Genomic DNA, 20,777 nt, shown 5'->3' on the forward strand with positions numbered 1-20,777 from the left:
CATACTGGATTTTTAAAACTGCATCTGGCTGGTTCTGAATCCCATGTGCTCTTGCCTACCCAGACTGGGCTGGACTGGAGCTCGGATGCACACAGCAGCAACACTGCTTCTGCTGGAGCTGTGGATTGGTGTCCTCTCAAGGCAGAAACAGTCTTACTAATCCCATTTTGAAATTATTGCTTTGGGAAATACTACCTAGTTGTACTGAAAGAAAGCAGCAAAATTGCCCTCCTAGCTTGTGTGTTGCTTTTTTTTTAAACCTTAAACACTTCAAATAAAATCTATTAGAGGAAATAGGTGTCTAAGGACCTATGGGGTAGAAGGGAAATTCACTGATCAGTTTAATAGATTTAAGATGCCCTGCAGCACCCTGGATTTTTCAGTAGGAATAAAATGATCAAATGTAGAAAAAACATACTGAGATGAAGCCAGAGCTGCAGTGTGTTCTGTGGACTTCTCTTATCAGTTTAGAGTCCCACAAAACTTAATTCCCTTTTTCTTCTCCTTTTGTAAACCAAAGGGTTAAGAAATGGGCTTTCTGGCTTGCTCAGTGTTAGCTGACCCTGCTACCTGGGAGCCTCTTCTCTGTGGCCGCAGGGGATGAGGAGGGACCTCCTGCTTCAGGTTGCGAGACTGGGCTTGGGTCCACTTTTGGTTTTACTGTGGACTTGCAGGGTGCCTGCCTAGTGCCATCGAACAGCCTGCCTCAGTGTGGTAGCGCTCCCCGAGGGGTTTGGTAGGCGGTGAAGGAGGATGCGCGGGGTAGAGCATCCTCCGCCTTTCGGGGCAGAAGGCTCCCGAGGCTTCCCTGCCCTGCTGCCAGGGCCATTGGACATGAACAAGGTATTACAGGGAAATTCTGCTTGTCCTCTCAGAGGCCGCGTCTGAGCAGCCCAACACAGGAGCACAGTAAGGTCCTTCATGGGTCCCACCTTTTTACATGCTGCGTGTTCATCTCCAGCTATGCCTGCTGTGGTTGAGAGATACATTCAGGTCATTTTGAGCCATTTTTAATCTTTCTCTCTCTCAGCAGGTTTGAGACAATTTGAGAAAGAACCATAGGAGGCTACTAAAGACGCTGGACCAATCAGTTGGGGAAAAAAAAAGTGCTAAATTGTTCTTTTTATATTTATGTTTATTTACCAAAATGTCTTTTTGCATTATCCCAGTTAAAACCGTGTATATTAGCACTGTATTTAATAATCAGTCTAGACATTCATCATAATAGTACTGCCTTTGCACAAGAGCCTTCATTCCTAAAGAAACCCATGCTGTGAAATATATAGACTCTCCTACTGATAGTCGTAACTAGCTGTGTATCTGAACAGTGATTTCAACTGGCATAAGAGGTCAACCCAAAATGCATGTAAAGTAAAGTTGCTTAAGAAAGGTGTGCAGTAAACCTATAAAAACAACGGTTACTTTTGGAATACAGAAGTCTTTCTTTCTGCACTTTAGACTAAGGCATGGAAGAAATATCTTTAGTTGACAATGTAATATTTTCTGTAAGTTGCCCATGTCATGAGAAATACTGCATCAATAACTTGTTAAATTTTTTTTTGTTTTATACTTTTTTAAGTATCTATTTCTCCATTCTAGTTTAAGTTAATACCTAAATTTGGATGATTATGTTAGCTGACAGCGGTACTGATATTTCTTTTTGTTGTTAGTGACTAGTGATTGATTGCAATTTAGAATATATACACACATAGCTTTACAAAGTTTAGCCTAAAGGCACTACTAATGGTAGAATGCTTAAATACATGCTAGAGTATTATATTTAGTAATAAACATACATAATTAGCCAATATCACAGCTTAAAAAATAAAGACAAAATCACACAGTTTTCTATAGTAAGATTTCATAATTGCCATTAGAGGTATGGCGAGATAAGTATTAAAAAATTTTAAATGTCAGTTGCCCAGTACTGGGTAATTAAAAAGAAAGTTATAGTTTTTATAAGAGGAAAAGGTAAGGGTATAGAGGGTCAAAAATAGGACACTTGTATAAAACGTTGTAGTTTAATTTATATAAAACTACCATAATTAAAAAAGTAAAACTAAACACAGAGAGCTTGTTTCAAATGACTGTACACTAAATCTTGCCATTCATCAGTGCTGTACACTAGATCCACCTGAAATGAAGTAAACCTCTATCTTTATAGTGCTTCTTTTTAACTCTCTCTCCCGAATATCTTATTTACAGATGTTTTGAGTTGTATATAGTAAACACATGGCTATAAGATGTCAGCTTGGTTTGAATTTACATGCCATATGGTTTAGCATTTACATCCTACAGTGTATGGGTGGAATAAACTGAGCAACTGAAGTAGCCCCAGAATGCGTTGTTAACAGCTTTGTTGTGCATCGAAACTACCGGGATCTCCATTTTCACCACTTCATCTTTCATAGCATCCGACTTGTTCCTAACGAAGAAGAATGTTCTATTGCAACCCAAAGATGAGCTCCCCTGCTTGGTTGAAACATCCTGTTTACATGTAGAGATGCACTCAGTTATCTGGAGGGGGTGAAACTGTGCCTGACATTGTCTATGAGTTGTCATGTTTTTTTGTTTGGGGGTTTTGTAAACACTCCTTTGAGTCTTTCAAATACATTTGATAGCTGCAATAAAAATGATTTGTTCAAACAATGTATTCTGAAACTGCATCCACAATAAATGGAGTATTTCCGTCAGCAGCCCCTGTTTGTTAATGACTAGGAATGAGCCAGTTGTTGGAACTGGGATAGTGTTCATGCTAAGGCAGTGTAAAACAAGGCATCACAAAAGGAAGCTCAAAGGATGTCTCTCCTGACATGCTGTCCTACAGCAGACAGCAAAGTCCTACGGTCAGCAGCTTTAGCCTGCATGTTTTTAGGGGAAAAAATAAAAATCTTAATTGTCACACACATCCGTACAAGACAGGAGCAGTGCATCATCCAGAAGTCAGCACGCTCAGCAAAGTAAGTTATGATTTAACAGTACAGCTGGCTGCTTTGAAAAGTGTTTGCTGTGTGATAAGACCTGTAGCATTTCTTCTGTTTCCCTTGGTAAGAGGGAGACATCTCTGTGCAAAAGGGACCAGGCTGGGTGAGCTGCTGGCTTTCCCATTCGCCCCCACACCTCCTTTTTTTGCTTTAATAGCAGCCCAGCAGGCACACCCAGCTCTACCCTGGGCACCGCCAGCTCCAGCCAGTTGCTGCAGGGAGCACAGGGAAGCCTGCAGCAGGCACGCTTTTCTGAACAACTGGGGGAAATAATCTTCAAACCTAGAGCATCTTTGCTGCCTATTTTAACCCGAAAACAAGTTTGTGGGCTTGAAAGTGGGCATCTTTTCCTCCCCTGTACTGACTATGTTACTGCATCTCTCTACAGCCTTTGCCTAAGTGACACCTTTCTGTGGTGTTGTACACGTTTTTGCTCCTGCTTATTATCTGCTTTGAGAGTGGAAGTGTGTTGAGTGCATTCAACCTGAAAATTAATTTTACTTTCAGGCAGGTTTGTTCCTACCAGCTGGCACCACCTCGTGGTAGATTTTGCCAAAGACAACCCCTGTGACGGATTCAGCAGTACTACAGTTTTTTTTGGCATTTAGTGTCATTACAAGGTGATAGTTTCTGACAATACAGAAGTGCCACTGTAGTTTCTGATCATGCTTTATTCCTGCTCACTCGATGTCCTAGCCAGATTTTTTGTTGTCAGTGTGTGGATTCCTGCAAAGTAGCCTTTTAAACTCTGCCTTTTCTTTGGCCTGGCGTTACCTATCTGAGAATACTTTAAAGCAACTGTGAGTCTACCTCAGTGTTTGCTTTGGTATTTTTAAGGAAATGTTTTTCTGCATTTTCCTTAGATAAATCCAAACCTTGTTTGGATGTATTGTTGTGGATGCTGCCAGCAGGGTTGCAGAAAAATCTGATTTTGTGTTTGAGACTTGCAGAACAAGTTGTTTTCTAGTAGCCCCTGTGTTCAGCTGGGTGTACTTTGATGTGGCTTATCAATGTGTATGATGTTCTGCTCACCTTCTCACCTCTCACATTGCAAGAACTTGATTTCTAGTTGTCTAGAGGGAGGGCTACACAGAATTACAAGTGCAACTTTGTTCTTTGTGTTCTAGCTAGAACACTATCCTGTTTGATGCGTAAACCAGAAAGTAGCATCTATCTATTGTCCTTGCACGGGAACTGTGAGAGATCTCTCCTATCTATAAAAATTCAAAAAGCAGAGGTCAGGTGTGTTTTATAAGTGATCATACAAAATAATTCAAGCACTACATTTATTAAGTTTTGTTGTTATTCAAACTTTATTCATACAAAATTTTAGAGTTTTAAGAAATCTGCACTATAAAAATCACAACTATATAAAAAGCAGAGTAATTAAATACTGCATTCCTTGACAGGAGGATGGGTCAGGATGACTTACCACACTGAAAACTACATGTAAAAATATCTTGTAAGTAACCAGATTTTTTGTTAAACGTGTCTTTAATTAAGGAAGACGAGGAAAGAGGAAATGAAGAGACATTGTCTTTTTACCATTAATCAGGAACAGACTTCTGTTTGCTGTTTCAGCAGAAGACCCATCTCCACTGATGCATTATTTCATCAACTAGCGGTCTCCTCCTGAAGAGGAGGGCAAGTAACTCTTCTTAATGATTGTCAATACAAAAGAACAAATCAAAACTAAGTTATAGGGTATATCTTCTGATCTGTTGTACATGGAGGTCTCGCAGAAACCATGGGTATTAATAATCTGCTTTGAATGGGTAGTCCTTGTGATTGACAGCTCTAAGAAGAAAAAGAATCATTTGGTTATTTAAGTATTGTATAAGGTATTTTCAACAGTATTTCCCTAGTGCAGTCTCCCTCCCCTGCTGCCAACATACTCAACTTTCGCTGCTGAGAGCAGTCATTAATTTGCACACACAGGCTTGTGAACAAGTACATGCAACACCAAGATGCAGTCTTGCTAAAGAGACTACCCTGAATGAATTCTCCCTCCTGACGTCAGTCCTAAGACATGTCTCGTTACCTGAGGTCCAGGGTTTAAGATAAGAGCTCTCCCTAGTTTTAGTCATGTTTGTTTTCAAGATGAAAAAGCGGGGGATATCTGGCAGGCTAGTAAATATGAGAATAAGGAACATACGGGAGCACTTCAACTACCCTCCAGTTTCTGTTAAAGCTGAGGATGACATCCATCTCCTTTTTAGACAGTTCAAAGTCAAACACCTAGGGGAGAGAAAAAAACAACTATTTTCACTTAGGTTTGTAAGTAGTTAGATACTAAATGCACATCATGCATTTATGACCTAAGGCAGGAACATCCTGCATCAGAGTAAGTGTATTTAAGAAGTCCTCTCATTTCTCAGCAAAACAGTAATTTATTCTTGGAGTAATTAAGATAGTCATTTGTTCTTTGAGGTGAGTTCAAAGCAATGTCTAGTGGTTTTACATAGCTGACCGCAAACACCGCTGCAGAATGAGCTGCAAAGCAGACAGACAACTTTGGGGCTATGGACAGATTATTCAATGTGTCACAGATATTGGAACTAGCAGTAAATGCTTCTGCTGCAACAGACAGCTACTGGGTACCAACCACAGTTCTCTCACAACAATCAGTTATCTAAGAATTCTTGCTGGTGGTTAATAGGAGAAATGAGTCCAAAATGTAGCAGCATGAACTAAAAGTAATACAGAGATACCATCTAAAAAGGCCAGGCCTTTAAGTAAACCGGTAACTGACTCTCCCTCCTCAGAGAAACCACAGCCTCAAGATGAGCTATTAACTTTTTAACGGGTCTGGTGTTCTCTAACCTCGTTTGAGTTTGTAATGTGATGGCTGGGGTAGCTGAGCCTTGAGGATGCAGCACCATTTAGAATTTGTTTGCGCCTTTACAGCTTGAAGGGGGGCTCACTAAGCATCCCCCAAAGGGCGATCCCAAAACTGGGAGTCACTTCCAGCGCTGCTGTGCTCATACCACCTTGGTGTAAGTCATTTCTCTCCTGGCTGTAACAAAACGTGTCTCCCCACAGGAGAAGTGCAGCTGGTTACGCAGTGCTGAACACAGGTTGTTACAGCTCTGCGTGCCCCTACTGATACCTCTGAGGTGTCACGTGGAAACACTGGAAAGCTGTGGGTGCCCAGCTTGTATACAGAAGTAGCAGCAATCCCAATGGAAACTTTACCTTCATGTTTTCCTCAATACGGTGTGGTTTGTCGGATTTGGGAATGACAATCACATTCCTTTGGATAATAAACCGGATCAGAATCTAAGAAAGGACAAGGAGGGTTATGGACACAGGGTGTTCAGAGATCTGCTCAGATGCATTTTCTCCTTCTCTTCCATCTTCCCACGGTCACGTTCACTCCTCAGAAGGTTTTACCAGAGTGCTCTCAGGAGTTTGATGTGATAACACATGCTTGCAGTCTCCTTACAAACTACTATTTGTTTCTGGCTTGTGTTGTTTCTATAACCTGGCTTCTCAAGGATTTGTTTCAGTTTCACTTGGTGTAGCAGGGGAAGAAAAATAGTGATGCTTCAGGCTTGTGTTAGATGGGTGCTCAGAGCAGATGAGCATAGCAATAGCGCGGATTATTTTGGGCTCACAAGTAAGCTCCCACCTGGTCTGTACTTTTTGAAGTCTTTAAAAAGAAACAAAAAAAAAAGGATAAATTTCGAAAAATTTTTCCCCTCAAAAGAGGACTGTTGCATACAATTTTTTTGTACTGCTCTGCCTGTCTGAAAGTATGACTACTGCTAGCTGCCTGCAAACACGTTGATTTATTTGAAGTACATTCCTGTATTTTCCTGTGAAGTGTGAATTCTTGCACAAGGACAAGGCCTTATTTGTATGAATAGTAGCTTACAGAGAAATGTTTTCAACTTGAATAATCAAGCAATTTTCAATGATTCTTTGTGAACAGTAGCAAACAGTGAACAATCAAATATGTTTGCAGATGACAGGGCTTCTCTGAAGAATAACTTAGCTGGAAAAAGGAGTAACAAGTTGGCTGGATGATTTGTAAGTCAATCTCAAAGGAAAGGGATTCTCAGGGAGCAAGCACTTCTCTCTCCAAGTAGAAGAAACCTCCCTAGGAAGGGGATCCCCAGCGTTAGCACACAGCAGTACTGATCAGTCCCCAAAAGCTCGGCACCCAAGACCTTCAAAAAATTCTTCGTAATTCATAGGAATGCTGGATAGAATAGGGGTAGTCTGAAAAGTCAAATGCAGGTCAGCCACTGTAGATCCTACCTTTAGAGAAGGTGAGGACTGCTACAGACTGACCATTAACTAGTAACAACACTTGATGAGGAGGAAGAGTTTGTCCTGACTTACCTGGGCAGGGGTTTTATTATGTCTAGCTGCAATCTCTTTAATCTTAGGATCCTCCAGCAGCACAGGTTCCCCTGGCTTGGCCCTAATAAAATAAAAGCCAGGATATTAATGGTAGAAGAGGTATTAGCATCCCTGCAGGAAGCATTTCAAACATTTTGTCTGAACTGATCTGCAATAAATCAGCAGCACTTTCCTCATTGTACCTACATTATTTACATAATTTGCCTCAATGACTCAAGCTGCACATGCATGTTTTTGCAGAGAGAAAGGCTGCAGTGCGCCCTTACCATGGACGGTTAGGAGAGCCGAGGGGACTGTATGCAGTCACAGAAATCCCTTTGGATTGGCAATATTTGATCAACTTTTCCTGGGTAAGGTATGGATGGCATTCAATCTGCGAGCACAGAAACACAGTGGTTGGCATAGAGGCAAGCTGCCCTGGGCTTCAGAGCATAAAATTCTAATACCTCTTGGGTTGAATACAGTATAAAGATTATTCCCAGTACCATGATTAAAATCTATCATTTTAAAAAGTTATTCAGGTTACAGCAATATTTAGAGGCCTAGGACACAGAACAGGGCTCCCTTGTGCCATACATTACACAAAGAAATAAATGGGAAGAGTCAGCCAAGTGCTAACTTTGGCAGGAATCAGGGGAAATTAATCTTCCTAGACTACAGCCAAGAGAGCAGGATAGCCTCTTCAGAGGGGCAGTACAAGATACTTAAAGTTTGGTTCCCACTCCGAGTCAGCCAGCCTCTCCTCTTGCCAGGAGTCTCCCTGATACCAGGATGTGCCTGGGGGAGACGAGCTTCCCTAGGTCAGCCTTGGTGGATATCCTCACCATCTCTTCCCTGCAGAGATGATGTACTGAATAGACAAAGTTCATCTACAGCTATGAAGCCTGGGTCCTGCTCACTGCTCTGCAGCAGGCTCTGTTGACCTTAGGAAAGTTGCTTCATGCTGTGCTTTGGCTGATGAAGTTTCTGCTCAAATACATAGCTAGGATGTTCTTCTTTCTACCAGGAGAAGTATGAGATAAAGTTTAGCCATATTTCACATGCGCATAAATAACATTTCTATTTCCCCAGTTTTGAAGCCAGTGCTTTAAAAATAATGTATTTGTACAGTGCTGCAGTCTGACTTCTTGTTGTAGAAGAAAGACCTTTAAATTTCATGAACCTGTGTGCCTGAATTTTTTAAAGAGTTATTTAACACTGCAGGAAGACATTCAAATGAATGCAGTATACAAAGGAGCATGCCCTTCTTTCAAAAGCATTGCATTTGTTGTAGACTTGGGACTTAGAGACAGCTGGGAAACATTGATGAGGGTTTAATTACACTAAGTATTGGACTGTAAAAGCAATATGGCAATGACCTTGTTTAAGGTCTTATCCTTGGACCTTATATAAATGTGGCTACCAGATCTGGTGTGTAAAAACTCCCAGACCTTGACTGGGTGTTACAGCTACATAATGACTAATTTGGCTGTTTCTATTATATAAATGTTTCAGGCAGAAGGGCTGTGAAAAATGAAAATGGTTATGTTGGCAAATGAAGACTCAAAGGAAAGAGTCAGTCTGTTTTCCAAAATGACCTGAGCCAGGCTGAACAAGGCTTTTACATACAGATAAACACACAAAGAGAAGAAAGATGCCGAGAGTTACAATGCTGCCTTAGCTACAACGCAGTTACAACACTGTCCTAAGACGGTGTAAAGCTACCAAGCTTCAGCCCGTGCCGCTCACCAGCGCTGAGAGCACGCTGCAACCAGGTGCTCAGCTAGGCGTCCCGTGGCAAAGTGGTGATCACAGGACACCAGCAGCCTGCAAGGGGACACCACTCAACTCACCGTTGCGTGGTTGCGGCATGACCATGGCACTGTGTCTGCACTGCGTAACATGGCACTAAACACATACCCAGCTGTCTCTAAATACTACAGCTTTGCTACTGGACGTGGTTACATGAAATCCATGGACTGTAGTTTATTTAGCCCTGAGCTAGATTTGGTAACTACTGTAATGGCCTTGTGGTGTGTGCACACCCATGGAGAAGCAAGCTGGAGCCAAAGCCTGAAGGGCTTTGAAGTGTTGAATTTGGTGCAGCTCTTTACTGGGAGATAACTGGAGTCATGCCCACCCAAACTTTATAACCCTCAATAAAATCTCCGAGTCCTATTCCCCCTCGCGCTAAGCATGGCCAGAGCATGTGCTAGCCCCAAGCCTGGCACCACAGAACACCATCACAGGAGCACCATGCCTGTGCTGGACCTGCCGTGGGGATTTCCCTCAGTTGGCCGATAGAGGCGTGCGGCAACTCCAGCCGGGTCCAAAAAAGAAAAACACGGGAGAAAGAAAGTCAGAAGCTCCTGATGCCCCAGCTAGCTTGTGTTTTTGTTCATGAGGTGAGTGGTGAGAGTTTGTTGTTTAATTGTGTGCTTTAATCCTCCTTTTTACAATTAAGTTGAATGAAATGTATTCTTTTGTGTTGAGGGGAAAAAAAAAAAAAAAACAATGAATCCCTTAATGCACTCCCACGCCTGGAGCAGGAGCTCTCAGTGGGGATTTTGCTGATTATCCCAGAGCTGGCAGAAATGGGCGTGTGGCAACCTGGGCTGCAAAGTCCAAGTCTCTGTGGCACTTGGGAATGTGAAAGGAGGTGTGTAGGAGAAATCTGCAAAGTCCCATACAAGATAATGGCTATTTTTTCTGTTTTCCAGGTAGAACAATGGAATATTCTCATCTGGTTAGTATTACCATGCTATGAATAACTCATATTGTTTATGTTTTGTATGATACTGCTCTCTTAAATCTCCACTGCATTATACACACATACAGGTCTACGACAAAATTTTCTGTTGAGATCTTCACCAGCTAAAAAGCATTAATGCTGACACTGTATTGAAGCCTAGTATACTGCAGAGAGCACAGACTTGGAGGGGCTTTCAGACAGCCTCAGATATCTGGTGGTGTGGGAGATCTTTGCACAGTACCCTAAATATTTAAAGGTTATGGCAGAAGTAAGTTTTAAGAGCTGAAGTGTAGATCAAGTAGCTTTAGGAATATTCTAGAGTTAGCTGATACCAAGAGAAATAAAGATCTTACCTGGTTATTTACAGGCTTGTATTTCAGTCCCGGCTTGTTTAAGAGTCTCTCAACCTGCTCATGATTAAAGTTGGAGATACCAATGGCTTTTACCAGACCAGCATCCACCAGCTCTTCCATGGCCTAATGGGTCAGGACAACCAACAGGTATTTATGAGGTGGTATTACTGCCAACTACACTATCTTCTTTCACTAAAGAAAGTAACAAACCAGTAAATAACCGAAACTAGATTAAATAATGGTCTCTCCAATAAGAAAAGAATAAGTCTTTCCACCTTTTATTATCTGTATGCTTCAATAATATCCCATTGTGGATAGGAAAGCGATAGGGGAAGAATGGCTTGGCCAATTCTTTTGTAATGGGACACAGCTTTTTAGTTTAGGCTTCTCTGAGGGTTGTTTTACCAGAGCTGAAAAAGCAGGAGATCTCTCACAGCCTCTGGGACCCTCCAGGGTGCTAACTCTGAGTTGGCAGAGTGCAGTAAGGAGGGTGTTAGCTTAAACTCAGTTACCTCAGCACACTCCCTAGGGACTGCAATCTACTATTGTAGAGAAAACAATTAATTCCCAGAGCCGCAGCATCACACAGGTGTAGGCAGCAGGAGCAGACCCTGACTCCCTGCAGCCTGTGAGGAAAGGAGGGTTGTTCTGAGCAAAGGGCAGTCAGCGGTGCTGATGCCCATTGCTGAAAAGCCTGTACGAATTCCCTATCTCTATACAACTCCCAGCTAAATTAACAACCACACCTGGGTTAATCTAAGCAGCAGTTATACTATTGTGTAGCAGTGTGCATTCAAATATTATTTTACTGACAGTGCCCACAGTGCTGGTAGTTTCCTCCCCTTTAGACTTAGTAGAGACATCCCCCCCTTGCTCCTCAAAACAAGGAGAGGAAGCAGCAGCTCTGTTCTTTCTGATCACGAAATACAGTTTTGTGCAACTACCCTCCCCTACCCAAACCTTAATTTCACTATGCCTGCAGATCTCTACCCCGTGGTTAGTGCTAACACAGGCACAAAAGAGCAAATGTTAACTTACCTCCCACGTGTCCAGAAAATCTGTATCACTGGGGATAATCATTCCCTTGTCATCTACAGGAGTCAGTTCTTCACCAGCCTGTTTTTTCAAGGCAGAAAGCACAAAAACTTGTTTTCAGAGTTGAATTTCCTAGTGTGTATTAACATTTGAGTGGAATGACAGGCAGCAAATCAACAGGTTATTTGAACATATTGCATATCTAATAATTATGCTTGTGCATCAATATTCTGTTGGATGAGGGCCATACTTCTGCAAAACAAGTCACTGCATACAAAGAGATGGGGATTAGTAGTAATTATTTGAGTAACTTAGATAACTTCTAGAGAGAAGGGAACAGACACTCCCCTACCTTCATTGTACAGTGTTTATTTTACACTGGCATAGACTGGAAGAAAAGCAAAAAATGGGCAAGTTCTTTCATGCTGTGTTTCATTTTCCGCTGTTGGTTACTCCAGATCAAGCCAGCATCTCCAAAATTTGAGATGTTCACACTGTTCTGACCCACCAGAAGGCCACGATCCCAAACTGCATCATCATACATTGACTGCAGTTTCCCTGGAAGTCCCAGGGGGCTCATTAGTTGTGGTCATACCCACAGCTATCTCACTCCAACCAACAGATGTAGACACAGTAAGCCAGGACCACTCACTAAAACATAACACTGCCTCGTTAGTCACTGCAAGTGCTGGACATCACCAGGCTCAGGGAAGAGCCAACTGGCTGCATGTGCAAGAGTGCAGCCTGGCTATGTGATGGTCACAGCATAGATGAGAGAGTTCGCCTGCTTTATACGAAGGTAAGGAGAAGAGAGGAATGAAGAGTAGGCCTACCTTGTATCCCATAGGAAAATGCATCAGGTAGAGGTCGAGGTAGTCCAGTTGCAGTGCGGTGAGGCTCTTCTTGCAAGCTTCCTTTACCAGGGATCTCTCATGAAACGTGTTCCACAACTGTGGGGAAGAACCAAGCCTGACTGTGACTCGGTGGCCTCCAGGGCCAAAATCAGGGGACAGAAACTTCCCCTTGGTGGTCTGGGAGGACAATTCCTTGTCCATCTACCCAGTTCACACTGAAGACAAGCTTCTGATATTTTAGTGGTAGAGTAAGACAAGCATACGAAAACTAAAAAAGTCAGTTTTGGAGGTGGACAATCACTACTCATATTTATGAAAAGGGAGTGCCAAAACTGAGTGTAGCTTTCTGTCACGTGTATCTGGTAACTGGCACAGCAAAGTTGTTAGTACTACAGGTTTTTTTTTTCTTTTTTATAGCCTGAATTTTAACTCTTGAGCACCTAATGGCTGCCCTCCTTCTATCCCTTTTATCTGGCCACTGTGGACTGTTGTGAATTTTATTTTATCATTTTTGTAATACAAAAATCAAACTGTTTATATAGAAAAACTGACAAATATTCTTCTAATTAGAAACTGCTCTTTAACAGAAATCACAAGTATGTGGAAAAGCTTAGTTATGCTCAATGTTTCCTGTTTTTGCTGGTGAGAACCTCAAGTCATTAATTTTTTAGTTTTTTAGAAGGTTTTTTTTCATTTTTTGGTAAAGAATGTTCCTGAGATAAGTGGATGAGATGACGGAAAGGAGCAATTACAGGGAAATACTTCAGGCTGAAGTCCTTTACTTTAATTTCTACTCGTTTTCAGGCTTTCATTTTCTACATCGCACCATTTTGTAATCTCTTGCATACCAGTAAGTACCTTTTTAGGGCATGTATGTGGGAAACTTCAGTATTAATAAGTGACTTAATAGATGCAACACCATCTACAGATCAGCAAAAGCCTTGCTATCTTTTCAAAGTGGTCAGGTGCTCCTAATAAAGCTCTGTCCAAACTGCAAATAAAGGATGGTATTCATGGCCTGGAAGAAGACAATCATGAAGACTATCAGAGAAGGAGGGATAGTTCCTTAGGTTATTTTACAGATGGCACAAGGGCTGCTTGCTGTATTATGGCTCTCTCCAAGAGAAGCTAAATGCAGCAAGAATCCCGTGTCCTTGTACCTTAGTAACAATGAAGAGGTCCTCCCGCTTCACAGCCCCCTGCTTGATCTTCTGCTGGATTGCATTCCCTATTTCATTTTCATTCCGGTACAGATAGGCACAGTCAAAGTGGCGGTAACCCGCATCAATAGCAAAATTCATCGCCTCTTCCACCTTCCCTGGAGGAGCCTGAAAGCAAACATGACCAAATGTGAGCCGTCCGAGCCCTGCTCCCAGCGCTTGGCAGCGGAGCCAGCCTGGTGCTGCACTAGCTCCTCAAAGCCACCCCTTCCAGTGAGCCGCTGCTGCTGCAGGTTCCTTGTCACCTGCATTTAAGTTTTATCTGCTCAGGTAAAAGGTATTTTGGTAGGGAAAGCCTGCAGGGCAGGGAATGGAGCAGACAGGGAGTTAGTTACTTTAAGACATTTTGGCATTTCCAGCAGGGTCAGGCCCAGTACCACATCCCCTTATTTGCTCGTGGTGTTACCCGAGTGTTTTTGCCAGTGCATCTTTTCCAACCCCTTCCCCATACTGGCAGTTTGCCGGGCCTCGTCTGTGTGCAGATCTTGGAGGGAAGCAGCCCCTTCATCAGCCAGCCCCGTCTCTCTGTGGGGGCCCCTTCCCACGGGGGTGAGCTGCAAGCACAGGGAGCTTTTGGCAAGCTAAAAAAAATTTTTTTATTTTTTTGCCCTCCCCCTCCTTTTTTTGCCGGCTTTTTTCTCTAGTGCCTTTCTTTTCCGGCTTTTTACCCCTTCCTCTTGGCTCCCCCCCAGCAGCCGCCTGGCCGCCTGCCCAGCGCGTTACACAAGCGGCCGTAATCCGGGCCGGGCGGCGGGCGCAGCCCCCCCGCTCTGCGCAGGGAAATCGCCTGCGCCACAACCTGCGCGGAGCCAACCCGCTTTATTTTTTTTCCCCGGTTTGACTTTTTTTTCCCTCTCTCTCTTAATTTTTGCACCGCCTGCAGGAGCAAATGGCTCTCTCCCTCGCGCCCCCCCCCCCCCTCGGCTGTACCGGTACCTGCCAGGTGCCCAGCCCCAGGAGGGGCATCTTCATCTTGTTGCTCAGCTCCAGGCACGGGCTCGCCATGCTGGCTGGCTGGCTGTGCCCCTCCGTCCGTCCTGCCGCTGCCTGGAGCAGCTTTAAAGCGCGGGGCCACCACACCCGGGCCTCCCAGGGCCCTCCTCCTCCTCCTCTGCTCTTCCTTCTCCTCCTCCCCTGCGGCGGGGTTTCGTTTAGAGGACGCTGGGCAGTGCTAGGTGAGGTCCTGGAGCAAGTTAGAAGAAAATGGGGTATTTAGTGGTTAAATCAGCCCTTTGCATGCGTTGTTCGGAAGGCAGAGCATGAAGGGTGGCAGGAGGGTAAGCGCGGAAGTCGGTGCATTTCCAGGCCTCGGAAGGGTTTGCTCAGTTACTTTCAAGCAGTGGTAGTGGACTGAAATTTCCATCCTTTACCATAGAAGATATTAGGTTTGCCCACTGTTTACAGAGGAATTCATTGAAAGGGACCGTGGTCTCACCTCTACGTGGATTATGCATTGCCTGGCTTTGGAGAGGGGTGGGCGCCCTCAGCGCTCCTGGGACCCCGGTGTCGCTCATTTGGAGGCATGGGTTCGCTGTGCTCGATTAAAACGTCAGCAAGCGGCAGCACGGCGTGTCAGAGGCTGTAAGAGGCTTTTGTAATCACAGCTTGTCTACAGATAGCACTTTTTCCAGAATAAAAAAAGACCTGCTTTGTACATAGGGTCGAAATGTATTCAGTGTTGACATGTAAAGACTGTGGGAAACTGTGTATGAGCAGGGCGCCTCAGGATCACGAGGCAGGGGTCTGTGAGGGCTGCGGCTATAAAGCTGATAGCTGACTCCAGCCAAAAATGGTTTAATGTTGGGAAGCTGGGGTGAAAGCCAGGCCATCAAACCCAGTGGGAAGTTTGCTACAGGAATAAATAACAGGAGGGGTTTGCCCTGAGCCTCACTTTCAGGACTCTGGCTAGCTGAGGTTTCAGTATTGTGCTCGTCACCATGGTATCTGAGCACCTTTCAACAGGCACAGAGAGTGCTCAGCTCCTCCCGGAGTGATGTCATTTATTTATGTACATTAATAGGGGTTTTGGAGGCCTGATGTTAAGCATCAAAGCTGTGGTCCAAATTTGCAGTGTGTTTCATCTTCCAATGCCTACAGGAGGCTTCCTGCCTCTTGCACTCTAGGGGCTTTCAGCGCCCCGTTTAACAGCAAATTTATCTCATTTTTCAAACCAGATTTTCCAGTCACCTTTAAAATTGCATGCATTTTTGCTGCTTTTTGAACAATTCCAGCCATAATTCTATGTTATAGATTGAATTCTTCCCACTTCCTCACATGTTTCTGTTCAGCATATGTTGACACAATTACAGAGACCAATATGTCCTCAGTTTGAGTTATTCCAACTGTTTTTTTTTTTGTTTTTTGTTTTTTAATACTACCAGTTCAAGCAAGGAAAAAGGCAGGTGTGGATGCTGACACCAGGCAAGCAAAAGGGACAAGGAAGCCTCCTGGGCAATTAAAAAGGTAGTTCAAGCCTCAGGCAGGGAGCATGAGACTTGCGCAGCTGATGCTGACCGATTGTGTCAGGCATCGCTGCTCACCTGTGTTCGCTGGCCGCTTTCTTGCTCCGTGACGCCGCAGGCGGTGGGTGTCAGCGGTGCTCTGCATCGCTCTACGGCCTGGGCCGTACGCAGCTGCCCGTGAGTTCGGGGTAGCTCTGGCAATGAGGTCCCTTTGCCTTGCCAACCCTCTTCCCTCCTGACCCCTTCTAGAGCCTCCGCTATCTTCCGATTTTGACAGCTTTATCCATCTATCTGCTTCAAAAGGCTGATCTTACTGCCCTGCCCCTTTTGGCAATATCATTTCTACTGCTGATTTTTACATGAAACACATGGATCTCGACAAAAAGCCCTAAAAATAGTAACATTTGATATTGTTTCAACACCCTACCGTAGGCATCTCACACCTTGCTCCATGTGTTTCTCAGAGAGGGGTCCTCTGCTCCTTAGGTCTTCCATTTTCTTCTGCTTACCTTGCTATAAACTCCTTTTTGCTGCTTGTGGACCTACGATTACCAGCCTTGAACCTCGTCAGTTTCTTCCTCTCATTTTTTCCTCCTGATGGCAACCTTTGAATATATTAAGGGCCTGATTCTCCTCTTCTTCACATCCAATTTATGTGTAGTGTAGACTTTACTGGTGTCTTCCCATAAGCTGTATTGTGTAACTGAGGGAGAATCAAATATTTTATACTTGGACTGATAACATTTGCCCATCAAAATATAGAGGCATTTGTGATTTATTGTGCTACTAGTACATTGTAATCATGTTATTTGATGTCATTTGTTACAGTATTGTGCACCTGCATTATTGAAATTGCTTTGCATATACATAACTATATATACATAAATGCAAAACAGTATTTTTAGTTGGTTTGCAGATTCATGTTCTGAGTTTATATTTGAACAAAATCTCTTTCTGCTCCCCTTGGCTACTCTATGCCCTCTTGTTTGTAAAGCCATTGGCTTAGCCAAGCTGTATTGTTTTCTTTTTGATGCCTTGGATGTCACCACACTTTGCAGAATAAAAAGGATACTAAATTGATATGAAACAGGGAGAGAGAAGCAAAATGTAGACAGGGGAAACAAAAAAAAATGTTGAAACCAATACTTGAAAACTCAAGTACTTTGAAATTAGAGAAGTGTGAGGAGGTCTCTTCTATCGAAAATAAATATGCAAAAAAAGTAAGCAAAGCTACTGCAAGAGGCATGTGAGGAATGTGACAGAAAAGAGCAAGAGCTCCAGAAAAAACAGAAACAAGTCTGTTGAGACTTTATAAAATCAGCAATAATATATTGATTTTAAGGCCAGGAAGGACCACTTTGTTCTTCTGTTCTGACCTCTGATGAGGTTGACCAACTTTTAAATCAAACATATGACAGATACCTATTCCTTAATGTATTATTAAAGACACTTTGGTGCCACAGCGATAGGAGTTGACTAAAATCATGTAAAAAACAGACTAGAAAATGTTGAGATTGGGCTACAATTTACCTTTTAATTAAATCAAATCTTGGTTTTAAAGGTATAAGAACAAATCATAATTGGCTCTTTCTTTCTTTTCTTACCAGGTGTCCAGCCAGATTCTTTAACACTTTTTCTCTCTCTAAGGCTAGCTTCTAAGACCTGAGATTTCCAGGCTGAAACGTTTTTTATGATTTTCTTCCATAAAATCTGTCACCAGTCTCAGATGAGAGAAGCTAAATGGTGGGTGGTTTTGGTCAATTCAAACTTATTTATAATTTTGATACTTCACTTCAGATTCAAGCCAGCCCCTTTTGTGAAAACATGTGCCAAGATTTTAAGTACTTAGCCTGTTTGGCATTTTAGATCAGTTGAAACAGATGACATCCAGATTTGCCCTAAGTATTATCTGTAAGACTAAACTGTACTTTCTCTTTGATCAAATTTTTAGCTATAAGATATGTATGTGTGTATTTTCCTCTGAAACTGTGACTGATCGAAATTGTACTGAATCAAATTGTAAACCTTCAACTTCTGTGAATGTCAGCTCTTTTCAAGGTCCTCATTTTGCCTTAAAATCTACCTTGGAGGTTGACCTCCGTATTATATACCAACCTTTGCTGTGCATGAGAGGGTGCATTTTCTGGTGGAGGCTTGTTGCCTGGCTGAATGTTATAATGTTGGGCTGGCCACCTTTTAAAGGGTCCTGTCTGTCTATTCCCTATCACTAGCCTGACCACAGCAATAGTCAGCTCTCCTCAGAAAAGATGGACTGGAAAGGAAAGCTATCGAAATCCCTAATCTTTGCTAAAGAATCATATTCCCAAAGGCATCACAGACAGTTTATGGTGGAGAGACTTAAAACTGTTGAATAATAAAAAAAAACATATCAGAAAAGAGAGGTGGAAGGGACTGTATATCACAAGGATACTGATGAAGTTTAAAATTTCAAAGGAGTGAAAAAGACTACTGATATCTTTCAAGGGACTGTGACTCCCACCCCCTGGTATTATTCATAAATGAAGCCCTGCAAAGTGGTTTCAGAATGGGACGTGAGACATGGTAAGTGGTGGTGATCACTTGTGTCCTCCTGGTCTGGATGCCAGTGCTCTTGTAGAGGTGCCAGCAGAGGGTCGAATGGAAAGAGTGTGTCAAAGCAACCTGGGGGGGTGTTGAAGTTGGCAGCAAGAGTTAAGAGCTGCCTGCATTCCCGGCCTTTAAAACACGAAGGATATGGCAGATGTATCTGCTTGTAACGGACTTGTGTTCACTGAGGGGCACTGCGTGGGTGAAACTGCCTCAAAATCTCATTGTCGTGAGCCTGCTTTCACCCTGTAGGACACCCACAGCCACTGGGATGAAGCTCAGTGTTGCTGTTGTCTTTAACTAACACCTTTCATCACACCTGTCTGTGCACTTTCCTGTTAAGATAAATCTGTGCCCACATATAGGAATATTAAAAGATAAGTATGTGAGTAACTCTGTCTTCCTCTTGCTTGTTTACCATTTTGGCCATTTGTGTCCTGGCCTGTGTTGCTTACACCCTAATAAAATGAGATTTTATGAGAGTTTAAAAGTCTTCCGGGCTTGTTTGCTGAGCGCAGGGTGTGTGAGCTCACGGGTGAAGATCGAGCCACATCTGCCCCAGCGTTTTAGCTGAGTCACGATTGCCTCCACTCCCTGGAAAGCCTGGCATCCCTCCCGGAGCACCCTGCCACGCTCTGTCATGCATCAGCGCGTGCAGATGCTGGAGCCCGTGAGATTGCTAAATGTGGCCTTCGTGTCCTGTTTTGTGCTCCCCCGTGCAAGGCAGCAATAAACTGGAGCGAGTTCAGGGAACGGCCACCAAGGCCGTCCATGGCTGAGCACCTGCCCTGTGCGGAGAGGCTGAGGGAGCTGGGGTGGTTCAGCCTGGGGAAGAGATGGCTTTGGGGGCTGCGAGAGCAGCCTGCCCATCCCTACGGCGAGGTTAGAGAGAGGACAGCCTGGCTCTGTATTGATGTGGAAGGTAGGAGACTGGCAGATGACAGTGAAGATGAGCTGTAAGAAGACATTTCACCAGGGGCACATTCAGGCAGCAGAGCAGGCTGCCCAGTGAAGCTGTGCAGTCTCTGTTGGAGGGAGGTTTCAAGAGCCGACTGGATAAAACCGTGATCCAGCTGGTCGGCTCTCACAGATGACCCTGCTTTGGGCAGGAGGCTGGATGAGAGATCTCCTGAGCTGGGTGGCAAGGTAATGGTGTGTGTGTCTCTGATTAGGAGCCACCTGGATGCCAGGCATTGGAAACAGGGAGGTTCTGGCAGAGGGATCTGCTTGCAAGTTGTGATGGACTTTTCAATGCCTTGAGCTTCCTGTCACCCCATAGGGACACCCACAGCCAATAGGGCAAAGCCCAGCCTTGCTGTTGTCTTTAACTAATACATTTCACCACACCTGTCTGTGCACTTTCTTCCTAAGATTAGCATGTGTCCACAGCTGTGGGTATTATAAGATAAGTATATGAGTAATGCTCCCAGTCTTTCTCCCAGTTGTTTAACATTTGGGCCAGTTGTGTCCTGGCCACAGAGTGGCCTTGCTGGCACTAGTGCAGCAGTGCTGGGGCAGAGCAGCTGTGGACATCGGCAGGATGTCTCCTTCTGCTGCACCCTGGCCGTGCTTCCCACTTTGGAGCTGCACTGGGGACCGATTGCCCGCCCTGTTCATTAGGGGCTTCCCCTGAGCAGCTTTGGGAAGCAGCCTGGGAGGTGCTTGGGGATGTCAGGAGGGTCTCTGGAAAGCAGTAACTCATGAATGGTTCTTTATACCCTCTCCCTGTGTAAGCTGCCATCTCCTGGTTCTGCTGTGTGTTTGGAGAGTGCTGGAGGAAGTCAGCCCTTGACTGTGGTGCAGCTAGGAATACATTTCTTTGTGTAGCCTGTTGCGATGCTTTATGAAGACAGTGAATTGTATGGAGGCAGGTGGAGCTGATCTGTCCCTGATGGTGGTTTGGTGCCTGATCAGCTGGAGCAGGTTAAAAAGTCTGCAAGGCTGTGCTGGGCAGGGGAGTTGGAGGTTTTGCAGGAAGGTAGTGGCTCTTAGGAGGAGGCTGGTCTGCAGCTGCCCAGGCTGTGGGGGATGGTAGAAAGTATTTCCTGGGGTGAAGGGGGAGTGGGCAATTTTTAATGTAGCTGAGAAAACTACTGAGTTGGCTGGGAGCAGGACACACCCCTATAAGGTATTTTTGCTTCTTTTTTACCTAATTGCCTTGTTGCTATGGAAAAAAGATAAATA

At 43.9% G+C, this 20,777-nt stretch overlaps 2 protein-coding genes across 12 annotated transcripts in view; one reads left to right on the forward strand and one right to left on the reverse strand.

Moving 5' to 3' along the window:
- Window positions 1-2,696, forward strand: part of CALD1 (caldesmon 1) — a 194,967-nt gene extending 192,271 nt beyond the window's left edge. For 9 of the 11 annotated variants that reach the window (XM_064515456.1, XM_064515464.1, XM_064515450.1 and 6 more), the window contains one exon: window positions 1,031-2,696. In XM_064515456.1, coding sequence (XP_064371526.1) covers window positions 1,031-1,062 — 32 coding nt within the window. In that variant the 3' untranslated portion in view covers window positions 1,063-2,696. The remainder of the gene's footprint in view (window positions 1-1,030) is intronic. The other 2 variants (XM_064515486.1, XM_064515506.1) reach the window with 1 other exon arrangement.
- A 1,573-nt stretch (window positions 2,697-4,269) lies between these two features.
- On the reverse strand, window positions 4,270-14,673 carry LOC112993407 (aldo-keto reductase family 1 member B7-like). The gene is made up of 10 exons (XM_026117046.2): window positions 14,482-14,673; window positions 13,486-13,653; window positions 12,305-12,421; window positions 11,475-11,552; window positions 10,437-10,559; window positions 7,619-7,725; window positions 7,332-7,413; window positions 6,180-6,263; window positions 5,140-5,222; window positions 4,270-4,781 (listed from the first exon to the last, which is right to left on the reverse strand). The coding sequence occupies exons 1-10, from the start codon at window positions 14,548-14,550 to the stop codon at window positions 4,739-4,741; spliced, it is 954 nt and encodes a 317-aa protein (XP_025972831.1). The 5' UTR covers window positions 14,551-14,673; the 3' UTR covers window positions 4,270-4,738.
- Between the last annotated feature and the right edge of the window lie 6,104 nt (window positions 14,674-20,777).

This window comes from Dromaius novaehollandiae, chromosome 1 (assembly GCF_036370855.1).
Source record: "Dromaius novaehollandiae isolate bDroNov1 chromosome 1, bDroNov1.hap1, whole genome shotgun sequence".
In the NCBI taxonomy this organism is placed as follows: domain Eukaryota; kingdom Metazoa; phylum Chordata; class Aves; order Casuariiformes; family Dromaiidae; genus Dromaius; species Dromaius novaehollandiae.